Here is a 16,394-nt window from a genome sequence, read left to right as displayed (position 1 = left end):
CGCTGCAGGCACGCCCCGCAGTCTGTGCCCCTCCCTCCCGCCCGGCCTGAGTGAGCCAGAGTCCCCGAAGAGGCTGCTCCTTTAACCCTGTCCTGTCTGAGCGAAGAACAGACACCCTCCGGCGACCTACACGCAGAGGCGGGGCCAAATCCAAAGCTGAGACCCAGGAGCTGTGAGAACAAAGAAGAGAAAGGGAAACCTCTCCCAGCAGCCTCAGAAGCAGCGGATTAAAGCTCCACCATCAACTTGATGTACCCTGCATCTGTGGAATACATGAATAGACAACAAATCATCCCAAATTGAGGAGCCAGGAGTCAGTGCTGTGCCTCTGAGGTGGGAGAGCGAACTTCAGGACACTGGTCCACAAGAGACCTCCCAGCTCCACATACTATCAAACGGCGAAAATCTTCCAGAGATCTCCATCTCAACACCAGCACCCAGCTTCACTCAACGACCAGCAAGCTACAGTGCTGGACACCCTATGCCAAACAACTAGCAAGACAGGAACACAACACCACCCATTAGCAGAGAGGCTGCCTCAAATCATAAAAAGTCCGCAAACACCCCAAAACACACCACCAGACGTGGACCTGCCCACCAGAAAGACAAGATCCAGCCTCATCCACCAGAACACAGGCAGTAGTCCCCTCCACCGAGAAGCCTACACAACCCACTAAACCAACCTTAGCCACTGGGGACAGACACGAAAAACAACGGGAACTACGAACCTGCAGCCTGCAAAGAGGAGACCCCAAACACAGTAACATAAGCAAAATGAGAAGACAGAAAAACACACAGCAGGAGAAGGAGCAAGATAAAAACCCACCAGACCTAACAAATGAAGAGGTAATAGGGAGTCTATCTGAAAAAGAATTCAGAATAATGATGGTAAAGATGATCCAAAATCTTGGAAATAGAATAGACAAAATGCAAGAAACAGTTAACAAGGACCTAGAAGCACTAAAGACGAATCAAGCATCGATTAAAAACACAATAAATGAAATAAAAAATACTCTAGATGGGATCAATAGCAGAATAACTGAGGCAGAAGAACGGATAAGTGAGGTGGAAGATAAAATAGTGGAAATAACTGCTGCACAGCAAAATAAAGAAAAAAGAATGAAAAGAACAGAGGACAGTCTCAGAGACCTCTGGGACAACATTAAACGCACCAACATTCGAATTATAGGGGTTCCAGAAGAAGAAGAGAAAAAGAAAGGGACTGAGAAAATATTTGAAGAGATTATAGTTGAAAACTTCCCTAATATGGGAAAGGAAATAGTTAATCAAGTCCAGGAGGCACAGAGAGTCCCATACAGAATAAATCCAAGGAGAAATACACCAAGACACATATTAATCAAACTGTCAAAAATTAAACACAAAGAAATCATATTAAAAGTAGCAAGGGAAAAACAACAAATAACACACAAGGGAATCCCCATCAGGATAACAGCTGATCTCTCAGCAGAAACTCTACAAGCCAGAAGGGAGTGGCAGGACATACTTAAAGTGATGAAGGAGAAAAACCTGCAACCAAGATTACTCTACCCAGCAAGGATCTCATTCAGATTTGATGGAGAAATTAAAACCTTTACAGACAAGCAAAAGCTGAGAGAGTTCAGCACCACCAAACCAGCTTTACAACAAATGCTAAAGGAACTTCTCTAGGCAAGAAACACAACAGAAGGAAAAGAACTACAATAACGAACCCAAAGCAATTAAGAAAATGGGAATAGGAACATACATATCAATAATTACCTTAAATGTAAATGGACTAAATGCTCCCACCAAAAGACACAGACTGGCTGAATGGATACAAAAACAAGACCCATATATATGCTGTCTACAAGAGACCCACTTCAGACCTAGAGATACATACAGACTGAAAGTAAGGGGATGGAAAAAGATATTCCATGCAAATGGAAACCAAAAGAAAGCTGGAGTAGCAATTCTCATATCAGACAAAATAGACTTTAAAATAAAGACTACTAGAAGAGACAAAGAAGGACACTACATAATGATCAAGGGATCGATCCAAGAAGAAGATATAACAATTGTAAATATTTATGCACCAAACATAGGAGCACCTCAATACATAAGGGAAATATTAACAGCCATAAAAGGAGAAATCGACAGTAACACAATCATAGTAGGGGACTTTAACACCCCACTTTCACCAATGGACAGGTCATCCAAAATGAAAATAAATAAGGAAACACAAGCTTTAAATGATACATTAAACAAGATGGACTTAATTGATATTTATAGGACATTCCATCCAAAAACAACAGAATACACATTTTTCTCAAGTGCTCATGGAACATTCTCCAGGATAGATCATATCTTGGGTCACAAATCAAGCCTTGGTAAATTTAAGAAAATTGAAATTGTATCAAGTATCTTTTCCGACCACAATGCTATGAGACTAGATATCAATTACAGGAAAAAAGCTGTAAAACATACAAACACATGGAGGCTAAACAATACACTACTTAATAACGAAGTGATCACTGAAGAAATCAAAGAGGAAATTAAAAAATACCTAGAAACAAATGACAATGGAGACACGACGACCCAAAACCTATGGGATGCAGCAAAAGCAGTTCTAAGAGGGAAGTTTATGGCAATACAATCACACCTTAAGAAACAGGAAATATCTCGAATAAACAACCTAACCTTGCACCTAAAGCAGTTAGAGAAAGAAGAACAAAAACATCCCAAAGTTAGCAGAAGGAAAGAAATCATAAAAATCAGATCAGAAATAAATGAAAAAGAAATGAAGGAAACGATAGCAAAGATCAATAAAACTAAAAGCTGGTTCTTTGAGAAGATAAACAAAATTGATAAACCATTAGCCAGACTCATCAAGAAAAAAAGGGAGAAGACTCAAATCAATAGAATTAGAAATGAAAAAGGAGAAGTAACAACTGACACTGCAGAAATACAAAAGATCATGAGAGATTACTATAAGCAACTCTATGCCAATAAAATGGACAACCTGGAAGAAATGGACAAATTCTTAGAAATGCACAACCTGCCAAGACTGACTCAGGAAGAAATAGAAAATATGAATAGACCAATCACAAGCACTGAAATTGAAACTGTGATTAAAAATCTTCCAACAAACAAAAGCCCAGGACCAGATGGCTTCACAGGCGAATTCTATCAAGCATTTAGAGAAGAGCTAACACCTATCCTTCTCAAACTCTTCCAAAATATAGCAGAGGGAGGAACACTCCCAAACTCATTCTACGAGGCCACCATCACCTTGATACCAAAACCAGACAAGGATGTCACAAAGAAAGAAAACTACAGGCCAATATCACTGATGAACATAGATGCAAAAATCCTCAACAAAATACTAGCAAACAGAATCCAACAGCACATTAAAAGGATCATACACCATGATCAAGTGGGGTTTATTCCAGGAATGCAAGGATTCTTCAATATACGCAAATCAATCAATGTGATACACCATATTAACAAGTTGAAGGAGAAAAACCATATGATCATCTCAATAGATGCAGAGAAAGCTTTTGACAAAATTCAACACCCATTTATGATAAAAACCCTGCAGAAAGTAGGCATAGAGGGAACTTTCCTCAACATAATAAAGGCCATATATGACAAACCCACAGCCAGCATCGTCCTCAATGGTGAAAAACTGAAACCATTTCCACTAAGATCAGGAACAAGACAAGGTTGCCCACTCTCACCACTCTTATTCAACATAGTTTTGGAAGTTTTAGCCACAGCAATCAGAGAAGAAAAGGAAATAAAAGGAATCCAAATGGGAAAAGAAGAAGTAAAGCTGTCACTGTTTGCAGATGACATGATACTATACATAGAGAATCCTAAAGATGCTACCAGAAAACTACTAGAGCTAATCAATGAATTTGGTAAAGTTGCAGGATACAAAATTAATGCACAGAAATCTCTGGCATTCCTATATACTAATGATGAAAAATCTGAAAGTGAAATCAAGGAAACACTCCCATTTACCATTGCAACAAAAAGAATAAAATATCTAGGAATAAACCTACCTAAGGAGACAAAAGACCTGTATGCAGAAAATTATAAGACACTGATGAAAGAAATTAAAGATGATACAAATAGATGGAGAGATGTACCATGTTCTTGGATTGGAAGAATCAACATTGTGAAAATGACTCTACTACCCAAAGCAATCTACAGATTCAATGCAATCCCTATCAAACTACCAATGGCATTTTTCACAGAACTAGAACAAAAAATTTCACAATTTGTATGGAAACACAAAAGACCCCGAATAGCCAAAGCAATCTTGAGAACGAAAAATGGAGCTGGAGGAATCAGGCTCCCTGACTTCAGACTATACTACAAAGCTACAGTAATCAAGACAGTATGGTACTGGCACAAAAACAGAAAGATAGATCAATGGAACAGGATAGAAAGCCCAGAGATAAACCCACGGACATATGGTCACCTTATCTTTGATAAAGGAGGCAGGAATGTACAGTGGAGAAAGGACAGTCTCTTCAATAAGTGGTGCTGGGAAAACTGGACAGGGACATGTAAAAGTATGAGATTAGATCACTCCCTAACACCATACACAAAAATTAGCTCAAAATGGATTAAAGACCTAAATGTAAGGCCAGACACTATCAAACTCCTAGAGGAAAACATAGGCAGAACACTCTATGACATAAATCACAGCAAGATCCTTTTTGACCCATCTCCTAGAGAAATGGAAATAAAGACAAAAATAAACACATGGGACCTAATGAAACTTCAAAGCTTTTGCACAGCAAAGGAAACCATAAACAAGACCAAAAGACAACCCTCAGAATGGGAGAAAATATTTGCAAATGAAGCAACTGACAAAGGATTAATCTCCAAAATTTATAAGCAGCTCATGCAGCTCAATAGCAAAAAAACAAACAACCCAATCCAAAAATGGGCAGAAGACCTAAATAGACATTTCTCCACAGAAGATATACAGACAGCCAACAAACACATGAAAGGATGCTCAACATCTTTACTCATTAGAGAAATGCAAATCAAAACTACAATGAGATATCATCTCACACCAGTCAGAACGGCCATCATCAAAAAATCTAGAAACAATAAATGCTGGAGAGGGTGTGGAAAAAAGGGAACACTCTTGCACTGCTGGTGGGAATGTGAATTGGTACAGCCACTATGGAGAACAGTATGGAGGTTCCTTAAAAAACTACAAATAGAACTACCATATGACCCAGCAATCCCACTACTGGGCATATACCCTGAGAAAACCATAATTCAAAAAGAGACATGTACCAAAATGTTCATAGCAGCCCTATTTACAATAGCCCGGAGATGGAAACAACCTAAGTGTCCATCATCGGATGAATGGATAAAGAAGATGTGGCACATATATACAATGGAATATTACTCAGCCATAAAAAGAAATGAAATTGAGCTATTTGTAATGAGGTGGATGGACCTAGAGTCTGTCATACAGAGTGAAGTAAGTCAGAAAGAGAAAGACAAATACTGTATGCTGACACATATATATGGAATTTAAGAAAAAAATGTCATCAAGAACATAGGGGTAAGACAGGAATAAAGACACAGACCTACTAGAGCATGGACTTGAGGATATGGGGAGGGGGAAGGGTAAGCTGTGACAAAGTGAAAGAGCGGCATGGACATATATACACTACCAAACGTAAGGTAGATAGCTAGTGGGAAGCAGCCGCATAGCACAGGGAGATCAGCTCGGTTCTTTGTGACCGCCTGGAGGGGTGGGATAGGGAGGGTGGGAGGGAGACGCAAAAGGGAGGGGATATGGGAACATATGTATATGTATAACTGATTAAATTTGTAAAATAAAAAAAAATATATAAAAAAAAAAAAAAAAAAAAAAAAAAAAAAGAACTAATGTGAATAACTACATCATTACACCGTGGGATTATTGTGAAGATTAAGTAAATTAATTTAGGCAAAAGCACTTAAAGCGTGTATAGTAATCACTATACAAACACTTACTTGCTATTGTTATTATTCATATTATTCAGATTTTTTTTAAGATGTTGGGAGTAGGAGTTTATTAATTAATTTATTTATTTTTGCTGTGTTGGGTCTTCGTTTCTGTGCGAGGGCTTTCATTAGTTGCGGCAAGCAGGGGCCATTCTTCATCGCGGTGCACGGGCCTCTCACTATCGCAGCGCGCCAGTCTCTCACTATTGTGGCCTCTCTTGTTGCGGAGCACAGGCTCCAGACACGCAGGCTCAGTAGTTGTGGCTCACGGGCCTAGTTGCTCTGCGGCATGTGGGATCCTCCCAGACCAGGGCTCGAACCCGTGTCCCCTGCATTAGCAGGCAGATTCTCAACCACTGCACCACCAGGGAAGCCCCCAGCTTTTAATTATGTATTGCCTAGTGGTTTGGGGGAATAAAAGATAATTTAATTTAACGCTGAACTTTCAGTCTGTTTTTTCTATGTGCTCATTCCTTATCTCCTTAACTGGATTACAGGACCCCAGGGGCTATTTGCACTTTGTCTTGTACATAAGTGACTAACATGTATTTATTTGAATAATCGATCCTCTTTTCATTTTTACTCAGGATTTATAGGACTTGGGAAATAGCAATAGTTCATTTCTCTGAAGCTTTATTTAATGAAGAATAATTTTGCCACATTTTATAACTGTTTAGTGAAATTAACAGATATTAAGTATTATAATTTCAGACCCTAGAGTGTTAATTTGTTTCTTTTCCCTGACTTGAACCTTCAATTCTCTGTAATTTGTATTTCTCTCTTGGCCCAAACCATGGATAAGATGTGGTTTTATTAGAGAGGGCAGTTAAATGATACATAAAAGTAAAGTAGGCCCAAGTCCATTGTGATTAAATAATCCTCATGTGTTTTTCTCCTGAAGCAGTATGAACTATTGCTTCTGTCATTTCCATTTTTGAATATACTTTGTAGCTTGTAATTATTAGGCTCTTATATAACTCTTGTGAAAAAGTTTTTTTGTTTCTTTTAATAAAATCTACTCTCTGTACTGGAGTTATATCTTCTATCACATTTTCCATTTTCTAGTTACTTTTCTAAACTGATGCTATTAACTATTGCAGTTTCCTGCAGGAGTAGTTTTTTGGTAAGCAATAGTGGTTTATTTGATGCAGCTAAATGGGTGAGTTTCTTTTCCCCACCCTCACTTCTATTTCTGCACAACATGATGAGTTGGGAAAACCTTAGGTGCCCCTGATTAGAAAACATCCATTTGTTCTCACTTAAGGCCTTTTCTGTGCGTGTCAAGTTTGCTTGAAGGTTTTCTAATCCTGCTGCAGAGACATCAGTATGGCCAAGGGCCAGGATCAGAGCACTATATGGTTGGTGATGACACAGCATTTCTACTTCTTTTCCTTGAAAAGACAAGAACTATGGGATTGAGAGACATATTTATTTTAAAGAACTAAAAATTTTTTAAAAATTGATTTATAGTAGCATTCTATTTTAAGAATTCTAATAAATAATTTTAAGTGCAGAATCATCTATTATTTTAAAGTTTTATTCACCGATTAAAGAATCCCAAAACAAGTCATATGGAGACAAGGAAAGGTTCAGAATGGGGATTAAAATGGAACTCTTAAACATAAAAGCAGAAAGAAGTTAGTCTGAAATAGCCAAACCAGAAGGTCAGTGACCAGCAGCTCATGAGTCACACCTTTTACATGCCTTATAAAGCCTGTGGTCGCCTCACTATGTGAGAGTTGTTAGGGTCATCTGTAAGATGCCCATCTCTCCTTGGAAACACTCAGATCCCAGCTCACATGTCCATGCACCCTCCTCAGGGCACACTCAAGGACCACCAAATCTAAACTAGTGCTGGCCAGCCCTTGCCTTCCTGCCTCTCAGTCTTGATCCCATCCTGGTCTATGGTCTTCACAGCACTTACCACTCTCTGAAATTTCACTGGTCAGCTACTTGTTTATTTGTTCAATGACTGACTCTTCTTGCTCTAGAATGTAATCCACAGTTACGTTGCTTCTCACTGTTGTATCTAAAGTTCCTAGAGTTGTGCTTGGCATTTAGTAAGTATTTGCACATGCGAAAAGTTGCATATCCAAACGAGTCCTTACCATTCGTTAGTATATTCTTTCCCACTCAATCTTTCATTTGATGACAACCCTGCATGTTAGAGCAGTTGTTAGCTACATTTTACAGGATCTAAAATGACATGCCAGGAAAAACAGCTTTTGAACCAAAGGGTAAGGCAGTATATTAGTGTATAAATGTTGTTAGAGGTGAAAATGCTTATAGAGAATAAGGGCTCTCATGTAACAGCAGATAACATGTCTACTGTCTGTGAGAGAAGGCAAGCCACCACTCTCTTACTGTCTACTTTAGTAGGACAAATGTCATGCATTCATTATAACTTCATCAATACCTGCATAGCTCATAAATATTTACGTTTATACTGTTGTTCATGAGGTGTACAGATTTAGCTTTGTTCTGGAAGGCTTGATTCTTATTCCACATTTAATAGTTCACCAAATAACTGCTTATGGGTTTGATAACGTATCTATTTTTATTATTACTGGGATCACTTTGTAACCTCAATCTCAGTTACAGAGTCATTAGACTACTTAACTAAAACTGATTCTACACCTTAACAGTACTGGCAGAGGGGATGAATGAACTGAAATTAATGTGTTAAAGAGTAGTTGAAGTTTATTAAAGTGATCAGCAAAGTTAATATTTAATAAAGTACTAAAAGACTAGTTTTCTAAGAAACTGTTATAAACAGAAGTGATAGTGATTCTCATTACCATGATTTTATACCACTTTTATGTAAAGAAGCAAAGTATATACTTAAGGGTTTGTTTTTCTCTTGAGTAAAGGAAAACTTACTAAAGGATTGAAAGTCTTTTCTGTATCACAGTATATTTCAGGTAAGTTGGCTTTAAGAAAATTCTTGTTGATGGATTTTAGAAAATAATGATCAAATAGAAAATTTGTTCTATCGCTGCCTTCATTTTCGAAAGATTCTTTGGAGAGGGGGACCTTACTTTTAAATAAACAACTATTAAAACCTACTTGCTTCCGGTGAATATCATCCAAAATTCATAGATATTGATCCTAAATGTTCAAAGAGAAGACACTGACCACATTAAAAACTCTTTAAAAGTTTTTGCATCACAGGAAAACTTATTTTGCTTGTAAAGTATTGAAATTTATGGTAGAGTGCCATTATATTTATAGTTCTATTATTACCATATTGCCACAGTCACTTATAATGTTAAAAACTGTTTCTCGGGGCTTCCCTGGTGGCGCAGTGGTGAGAATCCGCCTGCCGATGCAGGGGACACGAGTTCGTTCCCCGGTCTGGGAAGATCCCACATGCCGCGGAGCGGCTGGGCCCGTGAGCCATGGCTGCTGAGCCTGCGCATCCGGAGCCTGTGCTCCACGACGGGAGAGGCCACAGCAGTGAGAAGCCCACGTACCGCAAAAAAAAAAAAAAAAAAAAAAAAACAACTGTTTCTCTAAGTCTCTTTATATATTTAACATTGTGGCTCAGTAGGAGTCCTGAGTTTTTACGTATCTGAATAGTCCTGTACTTAAATGCCTATTTGCGAATTTTTGGCTGGTTACTCATACTTGTTTTATTTTTCAGGCAATAATTAACAGCACCATCACCCCAAACATGACATTTACTAAAACATCTCAGAAGTTTGGCCAGTGGGCTGATAGCAGGGCAAACACTGTTTATGGACTGGGGTTCTCCTCTGAGCATCATCTTTCGAAAGTAAGTTAAATCATAAGATCTGAGTGGAAATCTACATCTTCAAGTCAGACGTCTTAAATATATAATAGAAAATGGAGAGTATAAAATGTAGGAGAAATTTCTTTGATAATCATTTCAGAACGACTGTAGTGACAGCAGAGCAAGAAGTGAGAGATCAGTGGATCCCACTGTCGGTTGGAAACATTGTATACATTAAAAACAGTCACCATTGATTGAGGAGGGCTTTTGTGGTTAACTAGGTATGATAGGAAATAAAATGTGGGAATTATCACTTCAGAATGGAGTTTGCTTGGGAGTTAGCACCCTTGGTTGATGTTCTGTAAGATAGGTAGACACCAAACGCTTCTGAATTGTGAAAACTCAAGCTGATAGTGATATTTCAGACATAATAGCAGGCACATATAAGTTACTGTTTAGGAAAGTGGTGCTTTGTCTGGGTGAGAATTACTCTGAGCTCTCTGATGCAACACAGAGTAAGATCTAAGAGACACCATGAGGAGTTCTCGGAACTGACCAAGTAAACTACTGTGGCTAGAACGGCTGATAAAATACAGAGCATCACCAGGCTAAATACTGGAAATAAAACAGTTTTCCTGCATATAAACAAAAGCCATGCAGTGTTCATACCAGCAGCATCTTGAGTTCTTGTGGATGTCACAAAGAGTTTATAAGGAAAAGGAAACAATCTCAGGATAACAAGATGATCAAGGAGATGAGGATTACTCACTTTTCCCTTCACATTTGATGCTCACCAGACCCAAAGAGTTATGCTTAAAACTTCTCTGTTTGAAGCATTCAGTTAAAAGAATTCAGTTAAAAGAATAACCCTACATTTGAACCATATTTTATGTATGATTTGGTATACATAGGATCTGATGGCTTGAGAGTTGAAATAGCTCAAGTGCAGGGTAATCAGGCTCTTGTTAGATATACACCGTTAATACTTAGGTGAAACCTAAGCTGATAGAAATCATTGAGATTCTTAAAAATTATTTCTTTTAAAAAATCTTACACTTTTGTGAATATTTATTGACTTGAAGTTATAATTAGATAGTTCAGTAGTTAAAATAATCTTTCTTTTGTTTTAGTTGTAAACTTTCCTTAACACTGTTGTTTTCAAGTGCTTTTGTTATCTTTTTGATATAAATTAGAGTTGAAAGCTCAATTTTACAACTATTTTAACTTTTGTCTTGATGATTATAAGTCATTCTCTGTAAGATGATTAAAACAAACAAGTGTTAACTGATTTCATTTCTCTTACATCCATTATATTCTCTAAATATATTTCTTGAGCTGTGGTAAAGTTATAAGTTTTAGACTTAAAGTATTTCAACATAGCAGGGACACAGGCATGAGTTAAGCATTGTCCCTCCATAAACAATCCCCTTAGGAAATTACACATTTATTCTAATATTTTTGCCGTTACTCAGAACCTTTTTGGAAATTTTCTTTTGAAATTGTCTATTAAAGCCTATAGCAAAAACAGTAAAACTATAATTATATTACACTTGCTGAATTTCTTGACAACAAAGGAACTAAATTGTGGATTAATTTCTCAAACCTGCATGAAATGATTTTTGAGCCTAAGTAATTTTGACTATATTAAGTTGTTGTTGTTTTTTTACTACATCTTTCAAGTTACTGGGCAAATAGCTAACATGGCAAAGAAATAGTTTATTAAATTCTGTCAATCATATTGTCTCCTCTTATCTGATCTTTTTTCTGAGAATAGCTTTTATAGTTAAAGAATTTTATTTTTCCTCTTTAAAGTTAGCATATGCTTTTGACCAAACTGACTGGTAACGAATTCTAGTATTGTATTGTGAGGGTGGATTAACCATTAGGAAACAACTCAGTAGCTCCTGGAGCCAACTCTAGTTTGTTTATTCACTAGACTTGGCTCTAAGAGCTTATGATCAGTCTCTTCAGAATGTTTTGGTCCAAAGATCACAAAATCATGACTTATTTTCCAAGCTACCTTGAAGATTAATGTCGGTGCTTTGTAAACTATAAGGGACCCAAAGGAGTACATAATCTTTTACATAAGTGAAGCAAGCATGTAAATAGTCTGGCTTGTTTTGTCACTAAAATCATACATGAAATGAAACACTGTAAGAGTTTGGAGAAGGCTCTGAAGGCAATTCTAGGCAAGGTACTCCCAAAATGTGAGAGAGCAGCAGCATTGAAAGAAATTTGTGGTCTCCTAAGGTTGATGTATGAGAAAAATTCCAACCATGCTTGGATTGTTAGAGTGCTTATCAAGTTGTATTTTGTTATCATGGAAACCTAAACCTATAAAAATTAGCAACAGCATGGGTCTTTATGAAGTTGAGAAGAATTTTAAACATTAACTACTTTGGAATGCCAAATTAGTGTAAGAAAAACTTTGTGTATTATTTCAAATTACATAAAGAGAGATTAATTATGGTTTTGCTTTTATTTCAATTCCAACAATGTGAATGAGACCTTTTTAGCTCTATATTCAGACTTTTTTTTTTACAGTAATGAGATATTCTCTTTAATTAGATAAGTATAATAATACAGATTCAGTTTCCTGATCTACAAGTTGTAGGTGGGGGTAACAAGGTTTAAGAAGGAAAGTTGTAATAATGACAACTTTAATTTTGGCCCTCCCCTGTCTCCCTATTGGCAGGTCAGAGTATCATGAGCCTTTCCTTACAAAGCTTTCCTTCTCAAGATGGCAATGAAATCAGGGTTGGCTTATGGGGTTCGAAGAGGGACCTATAATTTCATATTTTTATTGCTAGCTATAACAGATGTTTTCAGTTGCACAAAGATTTTAGATTTTTTAAATTTGGTTATTTTGTAGCCTTGCCTTATTCTCTCTGAGAACAGTGGCAGACTAGTTTCCACTTCCAGTTCATAAATAGATACTGTTTGTGGCCATGACGTTTATTTGGTTACCATGGGTTCCTAAGAGTTAGCATTTCACATAAAGTAATTTTTTTAAATTGTTACCAGTCTTAAAGACCTTTGTGGCGTCCTGATTTTCCTTTCTGCTGCTGTGCATTAACTGTTTAGGAATCTTTGGAAATGAAGTTTTAGTAATGTCAGTTACTGACAGTAGTACACGTTGCTGTTTGTACTGCTGCAAAGAAAATGCCTTACATAATACAAGAGTTTATATTCTAGGAAAAGTTAAAAGCTTGCTCCAGATACAGAGATGATTAGGAGTGGACACTTAAGCGATTTAGTTTTCTCCATGAGAAACAAACATAGTATGCCCATCTTTACTGATTCCACTCCCAACCTGTACCCCACACCTTGGTCTTAGTAAAGTATATCTGAACAACCAAGGAGAGACAAAACTAAGCTAGCTGAAACCAAATTTTAACTTAGTTTTATCATGATCTTTTTTAATGAGATCTGTCAGAGTACTTTTTAGTGCGCAAATGTTTGATATTAGGTTTATTTGTCTGTCATTTTCATATGATGCATGTAATTGATTTGAGGGCTAAGTTGCTGTGTAAGAATCAGTTATTCCATAAAATGGAAGACAACTAAGATAAAAGTGGGCATTAAGACCTATTTTTATTTGATTAATGTATATAGTCTTTCTACATTCAGTTTGCAGAAAAGTTTCAGGAATTTAAAGAAGCTGCTCGACTAGCCAAGGAGAAATCACAAGAAAAGATGGAACTTACCAGTACACCTTCACAGGTGGGTATCTAATTTCTATTCTTACTTATAAGCCTTGTTCATTTTAGATGGTATCCTTTATGCCAGAGATAAGTTTAGGAAAATAATGGCAAAATTAAGGTGATTGGATTCCAAAGTAGACATAGAAATGCACCCTTCAGTTAATCCATACTAGTGGAGAAAGGGTTTTTTTCCTATATACCAATGTGTACAAGAATCTCAGGGGGAAAAATCTGTTTAGTAATTAAAACTCAGTTTTTTAATGTGCATACAACTTAAAAACAATTGTATATAAAAAACATAGATTGCACTGTTGTTTGTATTCTGTGTTCTGTGATGGTCAGTCGGGTGCAGCCCCTCAAGAGAAGACATAGGAGAGGCTTGGGAAAACAAAAGTTTATTGTCCTCACAGGTCCTAGAAACAGGAGGCAGGACACACCTTTGGGGGGGCACCAGGGATGCCTCAGGGTGGTCAGAGGGCAGAAAGCAAGAGTACAGGGGAACACCAAGGCTAGAGCCTGTATTGGGGTTTCTGTTGGGAATGGCAGGGCAGGGTGAACAGTTTAGGACTGGCTAGTCTGAATGATTTCAGTGGGCTGTAAACTATGGAGTTAGTTCCTAGTTGCCTGGTATCGGGCTCCTTGGATGATTAAGGCAGAGGAATATTGTCTCCTGGGATGGAGGGGCCAGATAGAGGAGGTGTGGCCTGGAGTGGTTCATTTGCATATCAAAGCCATGCTCCCACCTTAGCCCCCTGCTATCTCTAAGAATTGGCTAGCCAGAAAGGTTTTTTAAGATGTCAAAACATCACAATATACAGAAAATAAAAATATATAAACAATATAGTTTGTTCCACCTGATTTTAAGGTGTGTTTAAATCTGACAGTTGGGACATTTTACATCTCAGCACTGAGACTCAAAGGTTGTAGGTTTTAAAAAAGTATCCCTTTTTGAGATTGGGATTGGTACCATGTATAAAATGTATAACTAATGAGAACCTACTGTATAGCACAGGAAACTCTACTCAATGCTCTTTGGTGACCTAAATGAGCAGGAAATTCAAAAAAAGGGGATATATGTATACATATAGCTGATTCACTTTGCTGTACAGTAGGAACTAACACAATATTGTAAAGCAACTATACTCCAATAAAAAATAAATAAAGAAAAAGAAAAGAAAAAGCATCCCTTTTTCCTTTAACAAATGAGTTAATACCTATTACTTGTCCACTGTAGTCTTTCTTCAGTTGGAAATTAATTACATCTCCAAATAAAATTCATTAAATAGTTACATTTCAGTACTTTCACAAAGGTTTTAATGTAATAATATCACTCATAGAAAGCCAGTAATTTTCAGCTTTTTAATAATAGACTTTTCTAAAGTTAATCTTTATTTCAATTGTCATCTTAAGAGTAAGGTTCAGCTTTATGCTGGGTTCTTCTCTAGAGTAATTGTTTGTTTTTGAAGTGTACTTAGGAGATTTTATAAAAGGTAGGATTGGATATTACCAATGTTTCTGTGGAATATGTCAGTAGTAGCTGATTTACATAAAACTTTATTAAGTGAGTAAGTAGTAATTGCCTTGGAATTCTGTGACTAGCCAAATGATTGGAACATTTTAGAGAATATTTTGCTCTTCACCTTCCTCCCCACCCCTGGCACCCAACTCTATTTGGTAAACCCTACTGGTATAAATAGTTTTGAGTGTTTTCAGAGGAAAGAAGAGTTCCGTTGAGTATGCTTAAAGTACATATTTCCTCATAGACTAAAGGCGTACTCTGGATTGAAGCCAAAGCTCCATGATACCTCCTCTGTACTTGCAGTGACCTGGAATAACAAGAATGATCATTTTGAAACTTCCCTTGAATCTATCTCCCTAAGTGCTGTGATAATGTAGTGATGCTTTTAAGCATAAAAGCCTATTTAAAATTCAGTACCAGTACACGTTGGGAGCTCCAGTTCCTCAGGTGAATGATTCTAGTGTCACAGGAGGATGCTATAACACATTCAATAAGAGAATACTGAAAAAACTCCAGTAAAATTGTAATGGTTTACACTTTGCCCTTGTGCTTAGTTCCTGCTTCTCTAATCATAACTTGTTTTTGTTTAATTGGTCATAAAGTGTTACAAGTTGCTGCTAAGATACCTGCTTCTCTTTGGTGGAAGGAATGTCTTTAAGCCTTTACTTTCATCAAAGGAATATATCAAAGATGTTTGTATTTGGAAAGTGCTGTGAAATATAAAGAATAAAGAAATGTCTTAAGTTCATTAGTATTTGAGAGCCAAAATATACTGACCTTACTTTATCTTTTTAAAATATTTGAAGTCTGATTGTTAATTTACAGAGCCAGAGAAATAGGGGGAAAATTGTATTTTCACTTCTCCTTCCTCTCCTTTCTTTTTTTTTTTTTTAATGACAGTCCCTTACAGAGGTCATTACTATTTCTGTTTTGACTCGAATTGTATGACCTTTGGCCACTCTGATTCTATTCAGCTAGAAAGCACAGCTTGATTCTCACTGGTTTAACCCAATCTACTAAATTAACACTCTGCCTGAAGACTAGAATGTTACTCAGGAATTCAGCAAAGGGGGCAGAGAGATTAAATGGGATAATTGATAATAGTAGACACTGAGTTGGTCATAGCTTTTGCTTTTATTCGAGGTGGTATAGCAGACCAGTTAGGCGCATGTATTTTCAAGTCAAACAAACTTAGACATAAATTCTTTTTCTGCCTCTATGTGATCTTGGAAAAATTGCTTAACCCAAGTCTGTTTATACATCTGCAGCATGAGTATTATATTACTTACCTTACAGGATTGTTGGGTGGAATAAGTATGATAATGGCAATGTCATGTTGACACTGTCATACAGTAATGGCAATAATGTAGACTCTAGAGCTTGGCTTTGATCTGGGCTCTAACCCTTTTTAGTTTTCTGAACTTAGGCATGTTAGTAT

General features: G+C 37.0%; 1 protein-coding gene across 1 annotated transcript in view; it reads left to right on the top strand.

Annotated features, from left to right (window-relative positions):
• Positions 1–16,394, top strand: part of HOMER1 (homer scaffold protein 1) — a 137,740-nt gene that overhangs the window by 49,511 nt on the left and 71,835 nt on the right. The window contains exons 3-4 of the mRNA XM_060093087.1: positions 9,644–9,775; positions 13,364–13,456. Of these exons, the coding sequence (XP_059949070.1) occupies positions 9,644–9,775; positions 13,364–13,456 (225 nt within the window). The remainder of the gene's footprint in view (positions 1–9,643; positions 9,776–13,363; positions 13,457–16,394) is intronic.

This window comes from Mesoplodon densirostris, chromosome 3, assembly GCF_025265405.1.
Source record: "Mesoplodon densirostris isolate mMesDen1 chromosome 3, mMesDen1 primary haplotype, whole genome shotgun sequence".
Classification (NCBI taxonomy): domain Eukaryota; kingdom Metazoa; phylum Chordata; class Mammalia; order Artiodactyla; family Ziphiidae; genus Mesoplodon; species Mesoplodon densirostris.
The sequence above is the reverse complement of the archived record's forward strand: the minus strand, read 5'-3'. Positions and strand labels throughout refer to the sequence as shown.